We start from the raw sequence: 24,039 nt of genomic DNA on the forward strand, positions 1-24,039 counted from the left end.
AATACAAAACTGTGAAACAAAGGCTTATTTGATTTTCATTTGATCCTTATCACTCCAGCCTCTCCCAGAGAAATGTTTTTTTCTTTATCAAGTGAAGTCCACCTGTAATATATTAGTGTCTTATATTTTCATGTACTGATGCATTCATTATCTTCCAGGTCTATCAGGACATCAGCACCCATCTCATAATCCCTCAGGTTTTGTCCAGTGAGAAGTTTTTGGCAGCCTGTGCTGCAGGTCAGTCATAAGGATTATAATAATAATGATGATGGTAAATGTTCAAAAATTAGTCATATTTGATTAGCCTAATTATACTCAGATCACTCATCTAACTAAGCTACTTCCAGCATATCACTGTAGCTCTCCTTCATTAAAGTGTCAAGACTGACTCAACCCCACTGTATTCCAGTTCATTTGATTTTTGGCTCATCTTGCTTCATCACTGTTTCTGCTGTTTTTCTCCTCCCAGGAAAGTGGGTTGTGACTCCAGACTATGTTTTGGACAGTGTTAGGAATGGCTCTTGGCTTGCAGAGGGACCCTATGAAGTGGCCATTTCCACAGGTGCCACATCCACCTTCTACCCTGTCAGACAGTGGAGGGAGAAGGTGGCCAGTGGAAGACTAACAGGGGCCTTCCAGGGTTGGAGGGTTCTTCTTATGATCAAAGAGCCTACTCGCAGGGCCATGTTCAAACGGTGAGGTGTTGCACAAAAAAAAAAAAAATCTATGAAAAATGATTTATCACCAGTGTTGAGTAATTTAACTAATTTGACACATCAGATTGTAAACATTTATACAATCTAATCGTTACAAGATATGATAATTGTGAATCGTTATTTATTTCTCACAGGCTCTTAAAAGCCGGCATGGCCAAAGTATACCGCTCTCCTGTTCCCCCTCAAGCCGCCATCACTCATGTCATGGCTAAACCTGTTACAGAGAACTCAAACTCCCTTAATGCTCCTTGTTATCCTGTAACCCATATTGTCCAGCATCTCTTTGGGGTAAGTAAGTCTGAGAGAAGGATTTAATACTGAATTGGCTAGCTTTATAGTGTAAATTAGAGCGGGGCAATGTGTTGATATATTGATATTGTGATATGAGACTAGATATCGTCTTAGATTTTGGATATGAAATAGAACTAGCTGTTCTATTACTCATTACATCCACATTACTGATGATGATTTATCAAAAATCTCATTGTTTAAAGATTTTGTAAAAGCACCAACAGTCATCCCTATAATATTGTTATAATCAAGGTCAAAAATATCTTCATATTTGATTTTGTCGAATATGAGCCTCAACAGCTTTAATTTGTTTTTGCTCAAAATTAGTTTCTCAAACATGCTGTTTAAAGCTTTTAAACATTTTTGAAAATCTTGTTTGTGATTAAATATCAGCCCCCATTTTTCCCTTTGGCAGAGCAACTGTGCAGATATGAATTTCCATGTAACAAATGATCTCCCAGCTGAGATGAAGGAGGACAGTTTTGTTGATGTTGACTTGTCTAAGCTTGAAGCGGAGCTCAGGGACTATGTCGTCAAACAGCAGGTGTGTTCATTACGGAAAAGCGCTAAAGCGTGATTTCAAATTATTAATGCATGAAACTTTAGCTGGTCTACTTTCATGGTCACTTTAATAGACTGCATTATACAAATTTGACATTATTAATGTGGTCTTTTTCTGTAGGGCCGGCCAAGACTGTGTTTCCTTGAATTTCTGGGTTACCATGACCCCCATCGTCCACAGTTACAGGTAGACAGGCATGCATACCCACCCCCCACTCTTGATCACTACTACACATCTGTAAAATAACTGTGTTTCCTCAAGAAGATCAGGTCATTCAATTTCCTTTATGTCATACATTTCAATGGAAAGTGACATATAGAGCAAGGGCGCATCATACTCAGGTCACTGATTTAACCACCACTGTCAGCTGATCTGAGAGTTTTGATTGGCAGGCCTATTAACATTACTCTCCACTGTCTTGTCCATACCTTACCCAAGTGGATCCCCATCAGATTGCTATTATGAGTGCCCGTGTATTTCCATTCTGTACGCTCTGTACTCCAAATGCTATTCGCCAATAGCTGACAGTCAGAAATGACCACAGGAACCTTTGATGCCCATTCAGTTCCTATTTCCATTACCCTTCTGCCCTCATTTTTCCCCCTTCTTTCTGCCATCTGTTTCTTTTAGAGCCATGTTTTTTTCCTCTTTTCCATATACTCGTTAAGTTTCATCATTGTTCTTTTATTCCTCTAGGCAACCGAAACAGACTTCAGCAATGTTGGTAGTATGATAGAGTGTGGTCTCTTCATTGAAGCCTTGGACTCAATCAGAAGTGCAGTGTTCCCAGGTCTGCTGCCACCAGCGCAGTACCTGGTTTCTCTCTTAGAGTACGCACAGCAGGTAGGACCAGAATTACCAGACTGTATTAATTCCCACCTGCTGCTGCATGAGCCTCCGGGCCTGTCTGAAAGTTTAACCTGTTTCACAAGATTTCGAGAATTTATTGCCTTTCAGGAATTTTATCAGGCCCATTGTCATACTAAACTGTAAATTTACATGTTTGCTGTACATCAAAATATCCAGACCACTCAGACTGTTGTCTGTTTATTATGTTACAGGGTCATGCCACAACTGTCTTCCTGAGAAATTTCCAGCATGTCATGTATAGTCTACTCATTACCAACCCTCCCTGGCTGGCGCCCCAGACAGTGAAAAATTATTTTAGTAAGGTGTTACAGTGTCCTCGGTGTAAGACGGGCCTGTGGCCTTTTCTACAGACAGCCATCAGGTAAACTTCTAGACTTGTGAAACTTCTTGACAAATTATTCTCTTCAGTATTTGTGCCCTCTTCATTTCTTAGATGTTTGGAAAGATATACTTAAACTCCTTTTTCAGTTAGAAGTAATCCTCATTGTGTAGTATTAGTAAAGTAATAGACTTTTCTTTTCTCATATGCACTGTTTTTCCATTTGTCCTTCAGTTATTGCCTGTCCAATGAGTTCTCATGTCACCCGCTCCCTGGACCTGCTCTGCCAACACTGTTACATTTCCACAGTGACCTCCTGGCATTTTCCCTCAAGCTCTTCCAGGGGGAACTCCACTCCATCACCACTGGGTAACAACATAGATACACACTGTGGGAGATAAGACATTTGTTTTAAATGCATAGTTCTTTTCCATTCTGTTCATCAACATCAACAGAGGACTTAATCTTTGTTGCATGTATAGAACTTGCATATTCAAGAAATCCTCAACAAATCATTGTATTTTAACTGGTGTGTGCTGTTTCATTCACCCCCTCAGGGATGTTCTACTGCTTCGGGGAACAGGAGTATCTCAGGTATCAGCATCAGGCTGTTTGCTATATAGAACATTCTGGACTGTGTGGGAGCGCTCCACACTGTTGTCTTGTGCTGTGAAACAGCTTGTCCAGCTGCTGGTGCAGGCTGCCACAAAGGTAAATATTATGACTTGTATATATTGTTTTAGTAATTTAGTTAGTCTCATATTACAAATATCAACGAAAGTGGCTTTATTAAAGTTACAGTCGCCCAACAAAAGTGTAGACATTTTGATCCATTTTTTAGTCATATTAGTGATCTGACCAGACAAAAGCCTTCTTGGAACTTGTTAATTCTTGTTAATTCAATAGTGGTATATTGTTTATCTTCACTGTAGCACTACGCTGAGAGGGATGAGAAGCAGAAGCTGCATCTGGCGACCATGCTTCTGGACCTCCTGTCTGTGTTGGTGGAGTTCTGGTGTCAGCAGCACTTCAAACTGAACCAGCACCTGGTGGATAAGGGCCTGAAAGACCTTGCAGAGCACTTCGCTTATATTAGCCAGGGTATGAAAATACAATTTGCACGTTCAAATTTTTGCGCTCACCAAAAATTAAAGCGGCAAGCAGCAACAAATGAGTTTCAGACTTTACAAAGGTGAGCAAATTCACTTTAGCTAGTGTAATTCTGTAAAACCAATTGCACACTTGTGTCATCATTACAGAGCTTGCTGCATTTCAGTAAGTACACGCTCTATGTTCCGTTGGATGTGAACAAGGAAGTGGGTTTTCGGACATGCGTTTGCGGCTTTTGTGGCGCCCCCTATGGGTCAAGCTCAAAATGTTTAGGTATACTTTTTCAGTTTATACATATTAGCAAAAAATCCATTGTGGCAGACTTTTATGGTCCAAGAGGCATTAAGGGCGAGGTCTTTCAAAGATTGCATTTTTGGGCCTTAATTACAGCGCCACCATCTGGAAGACTGCGCTCATATTTCTTAGGAAGCATTTGCACATAATTTCCAGTAATTGAGCCAGAAGGGTTCTACCCATTCAAGGTTTGAACCCCAAATATGCTAAAATGTGCAATACAATACATGAACAAATTCATTCACAATATTAAGCAGAAGAATTTAGATTTTATTTTTTGAAAGTTATCCCATGCATCAATGTGACAGCTTGATTATGGAATGTTTTTCTGACTAAGACAACTTGCTTTTTTAAGTCAAAATTCATATTTGACAGTATGGTATCTGTTCTGTCCTGTAGATGTGTCTCCAGTGGTTCTGGCAGAGCTGGTTGTCAGCGTGTCCTCCACCCGACTTAAGTTAGTGATGGCTGATGCCATATTCAGGAGTCTCTGCTGCAGAAATGGATTTACTGTGGGAGATGAACCCCTCTCTCTCAAGAAAATGGTGTGTATATGTTTGGCTCTGATCAAATCTGATGAAACTACATGTATAAAGATAGCAAATAATAAAGGAATTAAATGTATTATAATACCTTGTAGTTTTGTTGTTAAATTTTCGACTCTGCTTTTATATTATAGTAAAGAGGAATAAAACACAGATGTTACATTAGTTAACTTGGCAGTGTGAAAATTGGTTTAGATTACAATGCAATTCTGTGCTGCAGAGACAAAGACTGCTGATGTGGTATGCCCATTATATTGCAGTAGAACATCTGGCTTTCTTACTCACGGTTCGTGTCCCCTAAAGACACACAAACATCTACTTGCACTATAAAGGCACTGTCTAACCTTGTGTGGCTGTATGTGTGACTTCTGACAGGTGCTGTCTTACCTGCCTGCTCTGGGAAGTTTAGTTCAGAGTCCCAGTGGTGCTCGCCACAGGAATGAACCCACCTCCCACAGCTGCACCAGCCCAGGCACCGGCTGCAGGTCAGTTACACACACAGCTGTCTGTCTTTACCACTTTTAGTCTCAGTTGTATTTCCACAAGAGCCTGAAGCAGAACATGTAAGGACATTCATGCAGAGGTGGGGGCTGCACATAATATCAGAATGAGGACTCTAAGACTCTAAATACATTTTTAGTCAACTTGGGACACATTTTCCTTATTTCAGTGTCTTATACAAGACTACTTTTAACCTGAAGTAAATCGACTTGTGTTTAAAGATCAACTAGGGAATTTCAAACGGAAGTGTGTACAGTTCATTGCAAGTCCATTGTCCTTCTCTGTCTTGTGCTTACTGCTCTTGTAATTCAACATTTTCTGTGCAAAACCACTTAATCCAACTGCTTTAGATTCACATCTAGACATTACTTTTTTATCAGTGTGACTTGTTGCTTCCTCAAAAGCTAATGGTGCAATTCCCCTTGTAACAGTTTTAAAAATTAACAAAAGGCATGTATAACAGCATTCATTCATGTTGCTGGTTGGATGAGCAAAAAGGGTGAAAATATACAAACCTGAGGGAAATCTGAGTGGAGAGGAACAAAGGAACACCTGGAGAGAGAGAGGGTGTGTGTGTGTGTGTGTGTGTGTGTGTGTGTGTGTGTGTGTGTGTGTGTGTCTGTGTGTGTGTGTGTGTGTGTGTGTGTGTGTGTTGGGGGGCTGAGGGAAAGCTGGGGAGAGGCAAATGGAGGTCAGACGGAGTGTGAGGAGTTGGCATGTGATGGGTCATGCCCAGGTCTGATCCTATCAGTGCGTGCCTGCTGACAGGAGGGGTGCAAAGGGAGGTTAGACCCCTCCTCTCACACATACAGACACACACACACACATACACACACACTTATATACACTCACGCACAGCTGAGTCTGATATGGACAGGAAGCCGACAGATAGACAGACCATGATATCCCATCAGGCCTTTGTGTCTTCCCTCACGACCACCAGCTCTCAGCCTTCGCCCCCCTTCTCCACCTTTCTTAATCTGCCCTCGCATACTAAATCCCTCTTTGCAGTCTTGAACGCAATCACACACATCTACACACACACACACACACACACACACGCCCTAACCCGTATCAGACATCTGCTGTTCCACCAGCAGGTAGTTGGCCTGGAGAAGGGCAGGAGTCACCAGGGAGCAGGTTCATGTGAAGGCTACTGGTTCATGCACTGACCAGATCCTCTCTTCCTCCCATCACATCTCTATTTCTACTTAATTTTCCCCCCACAGTTTGAAGACTTCAGTTTATTTGAACGTAGACATGAGAAGAACTGTATCAAAACAAGGAATGCAATGTGTGCGCATGAGATAAAGAAATGCCAAAGGGTATGTGGAATCATTTGACCCTGAAAGAAAGAATGAAATCAAAATGACAAAGTCTGTGATAAATTGAGAACAGAAACCAAAAGAAAATCTTGTTTCTCCTTTTTTCATGGCTGAATTCATGATTCACATTTATAAATCTGACACACCCCTCAATCTCTTAAGCTTTCTCAATACACTTCTTTATTATGCTTCAGTGCAGATGAAAAGGAACTAAAATGGTAGCGTAACATTATTTTAAGAATATTTTATGTAAGAAAGAAAAACTGTATTTATAGTTAAAACACTTGTCAGTATTTCACAGGGCTTTACAAGACAAGTCAAAATATAAATAGCATGAATGTGATTTTGGTTTCAGCAGAGAAGTATTGATGTTAAATGGTTCTGTTTTTATTTGCCTTTTTAAAGTGTTTTGTAGGACACAAGACAAACCCCCTGAGCAAGATGTTGGGCTTTGGATTAATGAAAAGAGTCAGAGCAGGTCTTAACGGTTGAGAGAAGCCATACAACCCCTTTACTGTATCTTTCTACTCATGCTGTTAGAACACATTAGGCTGGTTTACTGTGACTTGAGGCTGCTACAGTAGTGTATGAGATGATGGCAAGCATGCTTCTTCTGCATCAACAGGCAGCCTGGCAATACAACACGCATCTAATCCAATCTGACAGGCCGGCTGATTGACTGAGTATTTAGATGGCCAATGACTTGCCGGCTGGCTGCGTGGCTGTGACTGCTGTTGCTGCTGTAATTACACGTAGGTTTCCTCCTGCTGGCTTAATCACCCACGGTGTAGAGCTGTTATCTTTTCAAATCATTTGACTATGCCATATTGGCTTCGTCTCTTTGAACCAGACCGGTGTGTAGCCAGAGCAAGCTTGATTTAAGAAAAGCCTTTAAATAGACAAAGTCAGCAAATATTTGAACAAAGGAGGGACTTTTATCCATTTAGTTTTTGGCTTTCATTTGGATGTGGCCTTTTAGTTGGAATTAAAGCAAGGAGAAAATGTAATACATAGCTTCTTCTTGCTGTGGCATTGGACATGCACTTTCATTATTGCTCACGAGTTTCTTGAGAGTCAGCCACCAAGGGCACATGCTGCCTTAGGCCCAGAATTGATAGCTGGGCCACTGACAGCATGCTGGTCTTCTAAAGTAGATCATGAGGGGAGGGGGAGCTGGGGTGTATACAAGCCAAGTATTGTGAACCTCCACAGCTGCCAGCCTATATGAACTGAGGACACTTGGTTGACGTGGTTTAAGTTGAGAAGTGGTACACCCTCATCAGTGCTTGAAATTAAGGATTTCCTGGGGACAATACAAATAACACCTGGGATACAAAAATATGGTATCTGGACAATTCTGAGACAGTATAGTAATCATCATTACAAATTGTTTTAATTGTCAGGTGTTCACATTCAAAAAAAATGTGAGGTAGCACTGGAACAAGTTCTATGCTACACCACAGGAGCGCTTTTACAAACAAAATCAATCATAGGGCCTGTTTAAATTGGAAGTAGGGCATGTTTGGACTTGTGTACTTACTAGTTCAGGCTTGGCAAGTTTGACTTAGGACACAAACTTCCAAGGAGGGAGGGACGCAGTACTGTCATCATGTAATTGGAACAAGAGCAGCTCAGCAGTAACAACTACCTGACAGTACTGTGACAGAATAATCTCAACTCAACGCTCCACAAACACTTTTTACAAAACAATAACATTATCATTGAGAGAGAGAGATGCAGTAAATGATGTTATTCAGTCTATAATGTAGCTATAATAAAAATCCAAACTGAACAGATCAGCCTATATAAAAATGGAATTTAATATAGACTGATCTGCTCATGTTAATACATTTATATTTACTGAAATGTGGTGATATCTGTACATATAGAGCCCCAGAGACAGCACTGTTGTTCTGTCCAGTAAAAACATGAAGCTTCACTTTACATTGAGATAAACTGATGTGGCCGCTGCTGCAGTTAGATTTCATCTGTGGGACAAATATCTTCCAAAGGGAATTATATCATATATCAAAGTGTTGCAAAGACATCAGTGCCAGTGGCAAGTTTTGAAAGAGGTGCACAGATCAGCTCATCGGTTCATAAAACAGGTTCACATTTGAACTGCATTTGAACTGAGGCCAAACACCCTGCATTTATATCTGAAACAAATTCAGATATAAATGCAGGGAACAACTAGCAGAACTTCCATGGTGGATCAAAGTGCGTCAATGAAGAGATGCGAGTCACTGAAACAAAGTTATTAAACTGTATGTATTGTGTAGATTGAAAAAAAAAAGAACTTCAATTTGGGGCAATGTTTGTTAAGTCTGGGACAGTTGAAAGTAGAAGTCGGGACAGTTGCGGGACACTGAAGAAAAAAGTTAATTTCGAAGCCCTGACCCTCATCCCAGACACTCTTATGGACTCTCTCTCTCTCTCTCACACACACACACACACACACACACACACACACACACACACACACACACAGACAGATACACAGAGCTCGTCTCATCTCTTCTCAGCCTTGTCCCTGCTAATAACAAGCAATGTGACAGGACGCATGTTTCCTTCTCACTGCTGGGAGCTCCTTCCTGGCTTCTGAACAAGCCAATTACCAGGGAACAAGCCTCTTCCCTGTAATATGGATGGCACTCTGCTTCAATGCAGCGCACGTTCACGTGCACAGACGTATACACACAGACACCTGTCAGGCTTCATGCAGGCAGATCTCCCATACCCACTCACAGGACTAGTGACAGCCCACAGCTATTAGCACGCCACTACTTTGAAGAGGCTTCACTTTCTTTTGCTAGTTATTCCTCCTAATGTGCTTGCTCACATCGAATTCTCCGTCTCTGCGTTTGAGGCGTTAAGTGGGAGGAAAAGTGTTTTTGAGATGGGAATTGAGGAGTGTGTGTGTGTCTGTGTGTGTGTGTCTGTGTGTGTGTGTCTGTGTGTGTGTGTGTGTGTGTGTGTGCGCGTGTGTGGCCAACACAGTAGGGGTTTGACAGATATTGTCAGATTTCATATAAGATGATACAGAGTCATGAGGGATTCATTTGCTAATAGCACTTTTCACAGTGCAGTGATGCCCGTTCCACTTTCTGTACCACTGGGGTCTCTACACTGTCATACTTAAATGGTCAGTCATTGAAACTTTGGACTTGTTTATGTGAATCATGGGTAATCTCTCATTGAATTAGGAATTTTCTTATAATTCCTTTGACTGTGTCCTTTGTCCCTGTACAGAATTCAAATTCAGAGCACTGTGGTGAATGAAACAAGCACAGAGAAAGAGAACATCCCTAGAGGTCTGACCAGAGTAAATGCAGCAGGTATGGCACGTACACTCACATATACACAGACCACTGCTCGACAATGTTGCCGCACATTTGCAAGGAGTGGACTTTTAATGGACTGATGCACTGCATTAGGTCATCAGTAAAGAGGGGCATGATAGCTCTGTCATCACTTTCAGTTTAATGAAGAGCACATAATGTATGGAGAGAGTGATTGATTTGCATCGGACCACGCTTCCATCTAGTCAGCTATAAGGGCAACTTGGCTGCATAAGTAGGCCTGAGTGTATGTTCGGGGCAGAGTTTGGACTATATCACCACTTCGGCATTATGCCTCCTCCTCCTCTGCTGGTTCTACTCGCATTGAAATTCAACACTGCACTTTGTTTTGTTTTGCTTTTTCCTCATGTCACATTCACCTTTTAAAAAAGTAATAGATAAATAAATAAATGAATGGCATGGACAGAACTAATAGGTTTCTCACACAAAACAATACCACATATTAGTACGCACAGTGCACCTCAGATCTCCATTTTAAGGATATTAAATGTAGCAATTAGGGTAGCGCTGCAGATATACAGCGGCTGCACTGGTGGAACTTCCTGCAATTAGAGGCATGGCACTCTATGTGAACTCTCGAAGGTGTCAGAGCTCATATCTCCCCCCTCCACCTGATCAGAAAAGCCCTGTGCCGGAGCAAAGGAGGGGTGGAGGGTAAAGGAGAGGAGTTGGGGGAGATGGGGGGGGTTAAAGCAGGAGACTCAAGGCTGTTGGCATGTGTTGTTTTTCCACTACGTGATCTCTATACCGATGCAGTTGGCATTAATTTTTGATGAACCATAGGCATAGCATCCTCCCCTCTCGCCCTCTCATCCCATTCCATCTCATCCCATTCTCTCCCCGCATCTCCCTCTCCTTCTCTTACAGGCTTTTTTAGCCACATATGTAAGCTTACTTTATAATATGCCGCACTTCTATGCTATAATGCATCTATTTCGCCTCCATTAACCTTGGTATCTTTGTCAAAATAGCTGAGAAGAGTTGGGATTTGGGATGAACTCTGTTTCAGTGTCTCATTATTTCCTGTTGGCAGAGTAAATGGGTAAATCCTACATTAAAGGTAGTCTATTATGCTTTTCCTTATTTTCAGTCATATATATATATAATATTACAATGTCAGATATTCACATTACAGATAATGAGGTAAACTTATGTAAAAGCAAACCCTGTGAGTAAAAGTACCAGTGTCAGAACTCTGAACACTTGGTTTCCAGTGGTTTAATGTACTATTAGCCCGAGCTGCTGTCACCTCATGATGCATTTCTTTATGTGGTCATCTGCTCCATGCACAGGCATTTTTTCGTTGTTTACCTGTTTGAGGTATGTTGGTAATCTGTAGCTCTTCATCAAACATCATCTTCAGCGTCACTGTTTGAGCTTATACTATTTCTCCCAGCATTATTTCTGACTGATCTGCTCAACAAAGAGCTCCAAATGTCTCCATATGTTGTTGTGTTGCCTGGTTTTTAGAGCTGTTTATGAAGCTCCACTAATTTGGCGAGGAACAAATTCATTTTCCTGTAATTTCTTCACAATAAAAGTTTGTTTTGTTATTTGGTCATTTAAAAGTTTTTAATATGAAGCAGTAAAGCAGGAAATGTTGTGTTTGCATCAGCACTAACTTAACACGACTCTGATATGGCTGCCCCTCGCATGCCTCCAGAAAACTGGCCAACCAGATCAGATGGGGCTTGTCAAAAGGGGGGCCTAAACAGACAGGAGCTAAGACTGCCTGTTAAGATACTGAAGCTGAACAGAAGAGCTGCACGAAGGGCCAGTATAAGATCAATAAGGAGTGTTTTGAATAGTGAATCATGTAAAAAAAATGTTACTGTAGTATAGTCCAAGAATAAAATTACAGAAATGGAAATAAGCATTATAGACCCCCTTCAAAATCTTTACCAGTGCAATTATTCAAAGATGGCCAGTGACATTAAAGCCACTAATTGATTTTTGGCACAATGAAAGCTTCAGTAATCTTGATTTTGGGAAACTGACATGTTGCCATTACTCTTAGAACCAGCAAAAGCAGTACTCTTCAAATAGTTTTAAATATATCCAATAACTGGCACAGATTACCTTCCTAACACATTCCTGACAAATAGCATTGTTACAGGCTTCCAGCAGCTTTCTGGTCGAGAGATCGTCGAGCCAAGCAACACTTTACAGGAGTGTAGCAAGCAGACTGAGGGATATAAAGAGCAACACATACATTTAACTTTTCTATTAAAGTGTGAAACAGGGAATTTATAGAAAAGGACAGGCGGATTTATCCTTTCCGTGCTTGTAAATGCTGAGCATGCAATTACCCCTATAATAGAGGCGTTGTGTCCAAATTGAAGCCATTAAAGTGATTTAACAGTGCGTGGATTGGCCCTGGCATTTGCGAGGATGTGTACACATGGGGTGTAGTGGAATGGGTGTTTAATCACAGCGTTTTAGAGGCCAGTAATAGCAGAGAAGTCCATGTAGAACATTGATGTGCCGCATGGTACAGCTTACTCATTAGTGACTGTAGCTTTTGAGTGGGGTCCACCCACTGTTTGGGGTGTTTTTGATTTTTTGGATTGAAAATATCATTGTGCTTCATTCATTTACATCGTCATCGTTTCTGATACTGTACAACCGTTTGAATATTGGTTTTCTGATGTCTGCAAACAGATGTGTTCTGTTGTATGGAAGTTAATATATTCTGAATATATATGCTACATTTTACAATGCGGTATACATTTTCAGAATGACAATTAGATTGAAATTATGAACTAACAATGTGTTAATCACTGAGTATAGATAATGTTTAGTAACATATCACTACAGAATGTGGGATAATACAGTGCATAGTGCCTCTAACTGGAATGATGTATGGTATCTAAACATTTGTAAGAATTTGGTGATATACAAAATCCTCACTACACAGTATTCATGACAGATTAGTACATTTTTCTTGTGTGATTTCAGTGATTTTTGAGCATTTTACCTGTGGGGTTTCAAACTAATTATTCCACTGTATATAAAATTATAACACATAACTGTTTAATCACAGTACAGTTCCAGACATTTCATTTATGGAGTTGGATATTAAAATTTCATACATTACCTGACTATGAGCAACATGCTTGAAATAAGTTGCAGTGACAAAGCTGCTATCAATGTGTTTATGTTTTTACTGTCACTGCAGTCACTGCTTTTTTAAGCTTTGCAGTAGGGCCCGATCAATACTGCTGATACCAATATTATGGAGTGAAAGAAATGATCATATCAATATACTGGACAATAATCTTATTTTGTTTGTTGTGGAGTAGTTCTTCAGAGTAGGACAATATGAACCATGTGTGTTTATAGAAGTTTGATTTTTAGAGGTTTGTGCAGCAACAAGTACCATGTAGGGAAATGTTAGAATATATCGTAAGCATGTATCATTTTATAAAATGTAGTTGTTGCTGAGCTTCATATAATCAGAATTAGAAATATGTTTGCCTTTCGAAACTTTTGACTTCCTTCTGTTAGTGAAGTTTTGAATCACATTTCTAGGGAGAACATAAATGATCATCCTTTTGATAAACCAGGCTGCCTTTTCCCTATTATTTTGTTTTTTTTTCCCCCCACTCTTCAACCTCTTTACTACCAGGGGATGGCATTTAATACATCTTAAGCATCCTCAAAGACATCTTTTGGAAGAAAGGAATTCTTCAGTATGAATAGGATCCAGCATTTTCAATATTTCCCCCTACATGCTTTGAAATCCAGGAAACCCTTTCACCCTCTCCTCGACCACTTTCTTGCCCCCCTGTTTCCTCCCTCCCGCTCCTCCTACTCCTCCTCCACCTCCTTTTGCCCCAGTCTCTGCTCTGTGAACGCTGAAGTGGAGCCCCTGTACAGGCGTGGCATCCTGGGGAGAGCTAGTAAAGCATTTATTATGGGCTTTGCAGTCCTGTATTATACTGGCAAGCACAGAGCCACTCATGCTTGGCCTTTAACTTCCCCTCTGAAGTTCAGCCATACATGAAAAGAGGGGGCTCCGGCCCACTAATATATTCCTGATTTAATATTGTATCAGAAATAAGGGACGGAGTAAAGATGTGAAGAAAGGGGAGAAAACTTGTGCTTAAAAATGTAAATGTAATCCTTGAGAGGTTTTTCCATGCCTGTTCACTGGTAGTTTGCTGATTAAATATCACGTGGTGACACTGGCAATGCCCAGCGGAGCTTTTGAACCCTGGATCTGTGAAGAATCCTTTTCGAGGCTTTGTGCGTGGGCTGTCTACCATAACTTCCTCTCAAGTAACAATATAGGGATGAGCGGACAGGAAGCAAGACTACTTTCTCTCCACTACATTCAATCACTTGCCGACTACCCCGATATTAACTTTGTTGGGCTCAGGGTGTAAGTGGAAAATCTCTGTCTGTAAAAGAGGAAAAGAGCGAGGCGAATTTCCCCAAACTCTCCATCTTCATTTTTTTCCGTCCCTTTTTTTTTTTTCCCTTGAAAGATCTCCCCCTTTTCTCATCAGTCTTCTTAATTTGCATCCTCATTGGCGGGTCGTACTTTTTTAGGTCAGGCTTCTTTTTTTTTTTTTTTTTTGGTGGTTGGGGATGGTATTTTATTGGCGTGTTCACCATATGGAGGGGGACAATGGGCAGGACATCGGGCACACCCTAATTTCGGATTTCTCTCTTCTCTTCCGCCTCTTCTCTCTGTTGGGTGTGTTTGTCCGTTGTGTGTGTCCTGGTCGAAGGAGAGACCCTCCTCCACAGAGCTTGCAAGAGGAACCAAGTGGAAACGGTGCTTCAGATCCTGGCGCTTCCTGGCACGGATGTCAATGTTAAAGGTAAGACTTTCTTGCTTTCTCTTTCTCTGTAACCTCTGTCTCACCGTCATCTCACTTCACTCCCACTGTTTGCTCTAGGGTTTCGAGGAGCGATTAACATTGGTGAAAAAAAAAAGAGGAGACAAGAAATAGGAGTACGTGTGCGTCATCATTGAGGTTAACCTTTAGCTAAAATGTAAAGGGTGTGTCTAAGAAGAGTGGGATGAGTTTGGAGGCTTAGATTTATAGATTTACAGTCACTTTGCTGAGTGACTTGGATGCCTTTTGATATTTCAGAATGACTTTCTTTTGTCCCTTTAGGTCAAATATAATGACTTATCCTCCTTTTATGGAAATGTTGTGCTGTTTTAAAGGTTTCTCCGATTTTGTAATCACCCTTTAATAACAACCTAAATTAACTTGCTTCTCGGTAGGGGGCTCATGCAAGAGGTTATGTCCAAAATGTGATCAGGCAGAACTGTGCGCAAAATGGTAAAATAAATTACCGCTGTCACCTTTCAGTCGTCTGCCAAAATGAGGCCCATGTTAATTGAGGGAGAACATTTTCGGTTGGAGTCCTTTCTTGTCAGATAAAACAGTTCTACATTATGATGTGCTTCAAATAGGCTTTTTTAATATGCCTTGGGACTTGTCCATTCATTACCATTGTGATTTTGGAAAGAAAGGGTGTAAAACATGAAAATATTGGCGAACTATTTGGATGTTTCTGGTAAATGCTGATATTATTATAATTACGTATAACATACATAAACACTGTTAAGAAACAACCTATTCATAAATCCTAAAACAATCATTTTAAACACATCTAATGGGACAGTGATTATTAAACTTCAATCCTTAGCAGCCTTACTTCAGTCATGTTAATGTGTCAGTGGACATAGACAGATAAGTCATTGATAATAATTGTTAAAAGTTCTTGCTGGCTTTAATATGGAGTTTAAAAGCCTGCACCACTTTCAATATTAGTTTAAACCATTTTAGCAAGTTGTCTTTTGTCAGTATCTCAATTTGGGCACCTCCTAATAGCCCTTGGTAGCTCACTTGTTAGCTGACTTGTTAGCATACAGAGCTCAGCACAAACCAGGGACTCAGCTCCAATGCAGTTGGTTAACCTTCTCACGCCATAAGTAGTCTTTCAAAACAGTTTTTTTTATCAACACACTCCAATTAAACATTAAAGTTGCCCACTGCTGTAATTTTGAAAATATTCATATGTATTCAACTTATTGATACCTGTAATTCTGTATTAAATGTTGTACCTAATTTACGTTTTTCCAGAAAGCGCATTCTTCCAATATCTTAAAAGTTGAACCTTTTTAACCTTAAAGGATACCATAACCATTTATCTTTGTTACTGAGCATTGTATGTGTGTATTTGTTTACTATTTAGATCATGCAGGCTGGACTCCCCTACATGAAGCATGCAACCATGGCAGCACTGCATGCGTGGAGGCATTGCTACGTCACCACCCCATCCCTGTCATTAATAGTCAGGTGGGAGGAGTCAGTCCTCTTCATGATGCTCTGCTCAACGGACACATGGATATTGCCAAAATGCTACTGGAGCACGCAGGTAGATTCGCTAAGAGTTGCAACTTGAAAGAAAGATTTAATTGTAAAACAAAATTAGCTAACACAAAATAAAATAACTCAAATATGTATAGTTGATTTAATTTCTAATCATTAATGATGGCTAAATATTCATTTCTCAGTAAGTAATATTGTTCATGCATAGCGTTTGCTAAGCAGCACATTGGTACTTTTGTGAGTGTCGAGTGTTATACACAGGTCTGTGGTGGTTGGCATCCAAGCTGTTGAATACTGACATTCAGCAACACTCAAGAGTTGGCTGCAGTATTGCATTCACAAGCTATCATGTGATTAGCTGAGTCATTTTTTAATCTATACAACAGATGGATGGAAGTACATGAATGCACCGTTCTGGCAGACTTCTCACTCAGTCAATTTCTGCTACATGGAAAATGATTATTATAACAATGCGAGAGGTACCTTAAAAATAAATAAAAAATTTAATTATAAAATGTATGTTGCTTATAAATTGACTCAGCCAATCACGTTTATTTTTATTTTTAGTTTCATTCTGTTGTAGATTGTTAAACCAACCTGTATCCCTGTCAGTATCATTACATAAGCATGTTCAATTAAAAATGGTACATGTTTATATTTCCCTAATTGGATGGAATATACCAGACTGTTACCATATGTTTTCATGTAATCCATCTTCCTTGAAGCGATTCATTAAACCAAATGATTCCTGTCACATTGATGGAATCATATAATGTTAAAATAAAACACCTTTAACTTGTCTGGCCAGTCAGCTGCCAAGAGAGCTAATCTGTAGAATTAGCCATTTAGCTAATGATTTACTGCAGTGGCGGGCTGTGTGTCACTGCTGCTGTAGCCAAGACAAGCTTTCAATTTAATGTAGCCGACAAATGTAGCTGAGCTTGCTGGCAAATTGAATGCTGCTTTCGACCTTATTTGCGAGGCCAGTTTTATCTTAACTAGCTTCATGGGAGAGCGCAGGACCTGTTGATGGTTGGAACTGAGTATCAGACATGAAGTCTTTTTTTTTTTTCTTTTTAAAGGGTCAACTTCAGTTTATTTATCACAGAGTACTATTCAGCCTGTGAAAACAGTTATATGTCTTCTATACCTCAGGAGGGAACTTCCCAATGTCTTAAAAGATAAACCTAATGATGTCATCAGGGTTCATTCAGCTTTGGCTCGGCAACTTAATATTTCTATATATTAAACATGTGCTACAAAGTGGGTGCATGGTTTTTAAAAACATGGGCATTTACCAGACGGAGAAGGTCTAATGAAAGCTGCTATTGAGTTGCATTATGGGAAATGACGGATCCAGTATTTCTGGAGATGTCAAGACTAAGAGTCAAGATTTCTTAGGCTCTGCTGCCTGGATTTTGAGAATTCTATCTCTTGTAAATATTAAATCACTCGACTACCCCTTTATTGCTTACAGTCATAGTTGTGTGTGTGTTCTGGGTATTTTATTGGTAGTATTATTGTGAAAGCTTTTTGGTGTGGACAAGACAAGCTCGGGTCAAGAAACTGATGTTTTCAGATAAGATACACAGAACATTATATAAGAACTGATACTTAAGGTTACCTACAGCACCTGAACACAACATAATTATAGGTTGTACATATATGGTGCAAATAGAATTGGTGCTGTCTCTCAGAGGCCGTAGTGGTTGCCTGTTTCCTCACTGTATGAATTCTAGATCATCTATACAATTTCTCCCTCTGCCCCCACTGCTTGTCTTCATAATCCTCATACAATCTTGCTCTACAGTGTCTGTCCAAACAGATTATGCCATCACCTCATAAGATGTCTGTTAATGTCTTTCTGACAAGATTAAAGGAGTCAGGATCTGCCGCTCACAGAATTCACATGCAGGTTTTTGTGGGAATGTGTCACAACAGAACTAGTTTGTGTGTCTGCATGTTCGCTTGCCACATACAGTCTGAGCTCAGGGGGGTTGAAGTGAGCGTGACGGGTGTCAGAGCTCAGGAGAGGGTGGCGTAGCTGGGTGTATGGCAGCAGGTGGCAGAGGAGGTGTATGTATGTGTGTGTGTGTGATTGTGCGTGTGTGTGAGCGTCTGTGTATTTGGTAGGGTGGGGAGGGGGTGCCATTTGCCAGCGTTGAACAAGTCTCTCATGTAACATACCTCTGCCTCTGCTCACTTCTCAGTTTGACTAATTATAGTTAATTTGATTCGACTTTCCCATTAACACATGTACATATTCTGTCCTCAAAAAATAAATTAGACTGGGATTGTTTGGTCCCGGAGAGGAAACAAGTGAGCGTTCCCTTTTTCCTTTTTTCCTTTTTTTTTTTGCCCTTCGTCAGAAACAGGAGGTAGAGCAAATTAAAAGAGGTCAGAGGAAGAAGCAGCTATCTGTATCTGTAAAATTAGAAGAGAGAGAGAGTAAGTGCATGTGTGTGTGTATGTGTGTGTGTCTGTGCAGCAGACGTCTGGCCTGCCGTCTAGGCCAGGTCTCTTCGCAGGGACCAAGCAGAACAACGGGAAGGAGAATACTCTCAATTTGAAACACCTGCAGGCTTGTACATTATACTTCTTTTTCTCACTAGCTCTCTCCTGACTGTTTGCTATTTCCTCATACCTTGATGGTGGGTTGTCTAAAGGCTACAGCAGGGAGTTGGTGAGGAGGTGGTCTTCTTGACTCCAGGCTATACTGCTTTTCACAGTCTCTTTTTCGTGATCTCCATCTGGTTGCCATGGACACCATCAATAGGCTCATTTTTCCTTCTTTTTTTTAAGATTTCACTTACTTTAAGTCTGTTAAATGTGGAAAGTTTTAGCTTTAGGGGAAACATCTGACTTAGTTACCGTAACCATCTTTATGTAGTTGTTCATTCCACTTTTTACTCCAAACTCCAGCAGGTCTTTTGTGCTTGTGGCTGCATTTCTAACACCCATACATCAGACTCCTTTTTAAATCTTGGCCTTGGAGACTCACTGCACTGTCCCATGATGCTAGTGGGCCAGATGCGTTTCCATTCCTCTCTCTCTCTTTTTTTAAAATTATATTCCCATTTTTTTTTGTTTCTTCTTTTGAGTGCCCGCTAGATCTCCTGAAACTATGTTATTCATTGAAGCATTCACCCCGTTGTCCTAGTTGTTTCCAACAGACAGGCTGAACCTAGCTGCCAAGGTTTTGGTAGGCCAGAGAGGGCAACACTGACACTGGCACACCAACAAAGCCTTTATTTGGGAGTGATCTCACCCCTTTGTAAGCCTGTCTGCTTGGAGGCCTGTGCTGTGGGTGTGTGTGCATGTGCATTTTTAGGGGTGAATTGTAGGGGGGGGGGGGAAATGGATGGATCCCACCCCTACCCCCTCTACCTCAGTCCCTCCAGGCTTATAGGGCTGGCAAGGAAAGGATGCCATGGATGAGGGCAAGGCTGACTCTGCTCTCCTCCCCTCCTCCTCTCATTGCCCAAGGCCATCCCACATGACCCTGTGTGAGAGTGTGTGTGTGTGCCTGGCTTGTTTTCACACATTATGGATGTGGCCTTGGCTATATATTTTGTTGTGTATGTGTATGCATGCACAAATATTTTTCTGAATCTCAAATACTGTAATGAGTTTGCACTGGCTTGCAGTTAAGTATTTGTAAGTGTGCATGTGTGCTGACATTCCCTGTGCTCCTTCCTCAGCTGGTAGGAGTTTTTAAATTTTGCAGGGTGGCCAGGGCCGCCGGTACCCCTGATTGGAATGGAAAATGACCCGAAGCCTTTAGCTGTGCAGTTCAAACTTGGCACACACACACACACAAACACACACACACACACACACACACACAGAGAGAGAGAGAGAGAGAGAGAGAGAGAGAGAGAGAGAGGAGGCGTGTCAGTGAGCAAAGGCAGTGGAGAAATAAAGAAAAGAGCCTTTAAGCTGTCATCCCTCTGCCCTGTGACCGTAATCGCTGATGGCGTCCTCTCAATACAGCCCACCATGTTAGTAAGCGCAGCTAGTCCACGTCGACCCATAAACACACACATTCACGCACACACACTAACTCTATTAGATACTAGGAGGGGAAACAGTGTAGATCAGGAATAATTGTTCAGGTATGTAAAAGTATTTTTCGTTGTTGTTTCTCTTTTGTCTAATTGCTTGACTAAGGTTCAAAGAAGGCAAGAGAGGTTGCTACATACTTCAATCTCTCTTTGGATTTTAGTGCACACACGCTTGATGTACAGCATCCCGCAGTCCCTGCAGATCTAAATGTGAATGAGTGTTTGTGGAGCAGAAAGATGTCATTTGCTCAGTGGCACAGGAAACACACAGTCCCCTTGGACCATTGTAGTCAGTCATGGTTTGTCTGTACACTCCCCCCCCCCCCCCACCCCACCACACACACACACACACACACACACACACACACACACAAAGGTAGTGCTTTACACACACTTGGGCCTCTTCTCTGTCAACACAGTAAAGAAAGTTCATTCTGCACAGCACTTATTTCCCTGTGGGTCCTGAACTGGCAACTGCATGGAGCTAAGCACTCGTACTATTAGAGGTGAGGTACTGTTTTGAGCCCTCGGCTTCACTCGGGTGTTGATGTTTCAACTGTGGGTTTCTCCAGGCTGTATTTCAAGGACTTCCCTCACTGGGAATTTTCAACTAGGCTCTTCTTCTTTCTCCTCTCTTCCTGTCTGTCTCTCACTACCTAGCAATCCCTCTACCCCACTGAACCTTTCTTTCTTCGTTTTTCGGGTGGTTGCCAGGATTAATTGTGAAGCTCTATCCAACAGTCTCCCCCGGTTGTACCTCACTGTGCTCGAAGAGGAGAGTGAAACCCCTTTTCAGATAAACGTGTGTGCATACGTGTATTTTATACAGACGAGGGGCCTAGACCACAAAGGACTGGGGTGATCATTTTGTGATTTGTTACCAAAGGTTTATTACAGCCTACTTATGGTCAGCACCACTTTGTTTATTTATTTTATGTAATTAGTATTTGATTTGATTTTTATGTAAACATTCTGGTCAATGAGTCGACTGACATATACATAATAATAATGATAATAATAATAAATTAATTTCAATTATTTTTTCTGATGTGCCAAGGGAAGAGAATATGGAGATATAATCTAAAAGTAATGGAACAGATATAACTGGGTATGAGGCAAACTACAATATGTCATCTGCATAGAGTATAAACAACACATGTGTAGACTCCTTAATTATAATTTGCTGAATATGTGAGTTCATAAAGATAGATGTTTGATAGCTAGACAGAAGAGAGCTGGTGACGATGCTGACCCCCGTCAGGTACCTTTAACAAGTCTAAAGTAGGATCTGGGTCTTTATAAAGGATTCCATCTCAGACATTTTTGGCCAAACCCAAAAGCTCTAAGCATGTAAAACATGTAACTCCATTCTATCCTATCAAACGCTTACTCAGCGTCAAGTGAAGTAGTTGCTGTTGAATCTTTAGAATCCTGCACAAATCACATGATATTCATAAGGCGTCCATTCTTAAATAGACTTATGGGCTTTTTTGTAGAAAGTATAATCTCTGTCTCTTGGATGGTACAGTCTCCAAACATCTGTAAGGCCCAAAGATGTACATTCCTTTAACAATTAAAACCAAGTCAGGCACTCTGCTAAATGTAGGCTTACTGTGATCAAGGATTTTATCTAAAGCACTATTGAAATCTCCTCCTAGTATTACAGAATAATGTCCAATATCATGTGACTTAACTTTCAAAGTCTATAAAGAAATGATTTGCATTGGGTGCATATACTTTGGTCAGGATCAGGGTCTGCCCCTCTATATCTGCTAGTATTATAACTAATCTGCCCTTTTTATCCTTAACTTCCTTCTGAGTCTGAACTGTAAACATTTGTTGATTAATATAGCTACCCCTCCACTTTGAGACAACCCAGCACAAACCCACCCAGTCCCTGCATAGTTGAACTGATTCCCGGAGAGAGCAAATATATTATGTTGTTTTTAGTTTTCAGATAACTCAAAATCATCTTCCTTTTAATTGCACAACATAGTTTATTCACATTTTCTGGTCATTTACATTATTAGTGTATTTGTATTAAAATATAGACATTACCAAACACCACTGCAACATCCACAAAAACCAGTCTGCCATAAAGAATATTAGCACCAAGAATAATGTTGAAATGAAACAGAACAGTAATCCACTTATGTCCGTGACTTACAGGACAAGTAGAGTCCAAAAGCCCCCTGCTTTGAATATACATATCCAGAAATATGTCCAGATAATGGGTTAAGGAAAACATATAGGGGTTTTGGTAGAAAATGTATCCGCTGATTCTAAACTAGGGGCATATGTGTGCTATTTCTACTTGTGAAAATCTTCGGACATGCCGGGTAGAGCATGCCGAGTGCTCTTTGACAGTGGGGAAATGTTTCTAACTTCCGGTAAAATCATCACCTGTTTGCCATTCCACATTACATGTTTCTTTTTCCGTGCTGCTTCCATGATGTTTTGGCAATCTTTGCAGCTACGATCATTCAACCACTGTTCTTGTCCCCAGCTTGCAGACATGTCCTGATCCTCTGAGCATGATCCATCCATACATTTGTTTAGGAATGTAGTAGTGTTGTTCTTTTTCAGCCCCCTCTGGTATCACAACAAATCTGAAATATATTATGTCTGGATCTGTCTTCAGCTATAACCGGCCTGTCTGTCAATAGTTGTATGTCTGCTTTTGTGACTGCAGGATTGAATGTTCTTGTTAGTTTGCTCATCCTCTAGTCTATTCATTCTCATTCTTCCAACTCTGTAATGTTAGAGATGAGAGAGGATCGTTTTGTGTTGAAGGAACACAGAAATTGTCCAAAAAACAGTTTTGCAGTTTTCCTCTGATATCTTCCTCAGCATGATGTGAATCTGAGCTATATCATACTGTGTGGCTTTGCTGGCTGCTCCTTATTAGCACTAGTAGATATGTAGATTTGAGTTTTTGTGGCTGAGTGAAGCTTTCTTTGTTCCATATTACTGCTGGAAGGTGAACTTTTTAAGTCTTCTGACATGTTTTGGTTTCAATTAACCTTTGCCCACAAAAGTACTGATATCTTAAGACGTTTCGAGGATGAATATAGGATGTTAACAACAATGTCAATGGGATGCCGTCGCTTATGCCTGCGTCCAGTGACTTCCATTCAGCACTACATTTGTAATGCACACACACACACACACACACACACACACACACACACACATCTTGACTTTTTTTTCTCTTGATAAATTTTGTGAACATGAAGGCCACCAGGAGCTAGATTATCTGAGAAGGAAAGGGTTAAAGGCCAGGGAACATTAAATTATTTGTATTTATTTTGGTGCCCTCTTTCAACTACAAGGTCCATCTTGAGCTTTACATTTTACAGGACTACATGATAATTGAGAGAGGTGAACTTGTGAGTGCTGAAAATATGCTCTTTATATCTGCAAAAGAAAGCTGAATTTCAAGGTTTAATTCCTTTCTTTTTGTTACCTTCTGGGCTGATTGAAAGGAAATACAGCATGGTCGTGGGCCAGAGATGATTTTGTTTTGTTGGCCATGAAGATCATTCTCTTTGTCTGTGCTCTAGCCCTGAACTCACATCATCGTATACTCCATAAAAACAAATGTTAATACTCCTTTGACCCCTTTTTAAATTAAAACATTCAACAACAACTCAAGGAATTGAATAGTATATTGAAAAAGATAATGCCACTAAAAGTACAGGCAAGAGAGGAATTTTACTCATTT

At 40.6% G+C, this 24,039-nt stretch overlaps 1 protein-coding gene across 1 annotated transcript in view; it reads left to right on the forward strand.

Annotated features, from left to right (window-relative positions):
- Nucleotides 1-24,039, forward strand: part of slf1 (SMC5-SMC6 complex localization factor 1) — a 33,370-nt gene that overhangs the window by 1,260 nt on the left and 8,071 nt on the right. Inside the window, exons 3-17 of the mRNA XM_053325696.1 lie at nucleotides 159-237; nucleotides 470-695; nucleotides 851-1,004; nucleotides 1,423-1,551; nucleotides 1,690-1,755; nucleotides 2,266-2,412; nucleotides 2,631-2,800; nucleotides 2,993-3,127; nucleotides 3,316-3,469; nucleotides 3,691-3,859; nucleotides 4,562-4,707; nucleotides 5,083-5,196; nucleotides 9,799-9,871; nucleotides 14,632-14,724; nucleotides 16,115-16,297. Coding sequence (XP_053181671.1) covers nucleotides 159-237; nucleotides 470-695; nucleotides 851-1,004; nucleotides 1,423-1,551; nucleotides 1,690-1,755; nucleotides 2,266-2,412; nucleotides 2,631-2,800; nucleotides 2,993-3,127; nucleotides 3,316-3,469; nucleotides 3,691-3,859; nucleotides 4,562-4,707; nucleotides 5,083-5,196; nucleotides 9,799-9,871; nucleotides 14,632-14,724; nucleotides 16,115-16,297 — 2,038 coding nt within the window. The remainder of the gene's footprint in view (nucleotides 1-158; nucleotides 238-469; nucleotides 696-850; nucleotides 1,005-1,422; nucleotides 1,552-1,689; nucleotides 1,756-2,265; nucleotides 2,413-2,630; nucleotides 2,801-2,992; nucleotides 3,128-3,315; nucleotides 3,470-3,690; nucleotides 3,860-4,561; nucleotides 4,708-5,082; nucleotides 5,197-9,798; nucleotides 9,872-14,631; nucleotides 14,725-16,114; nucleotides 16,298-24,039) is intronic.

Source organism: Scomber japonicus, chromosome 9 (assembly GCF_027409825.1).
Source record: "Scomber japonicus isolate fScoJap1 chromosome 9, fScoJap1.pri, whole genome shotgun sequence".
NCBI classification, from domain to species: domain Eukaryota; kingdom Metazoa; phylum Chordata; class Actinopteri; order Scombriformes; family Scombridae; genus Scomber; species Scomber japonicus.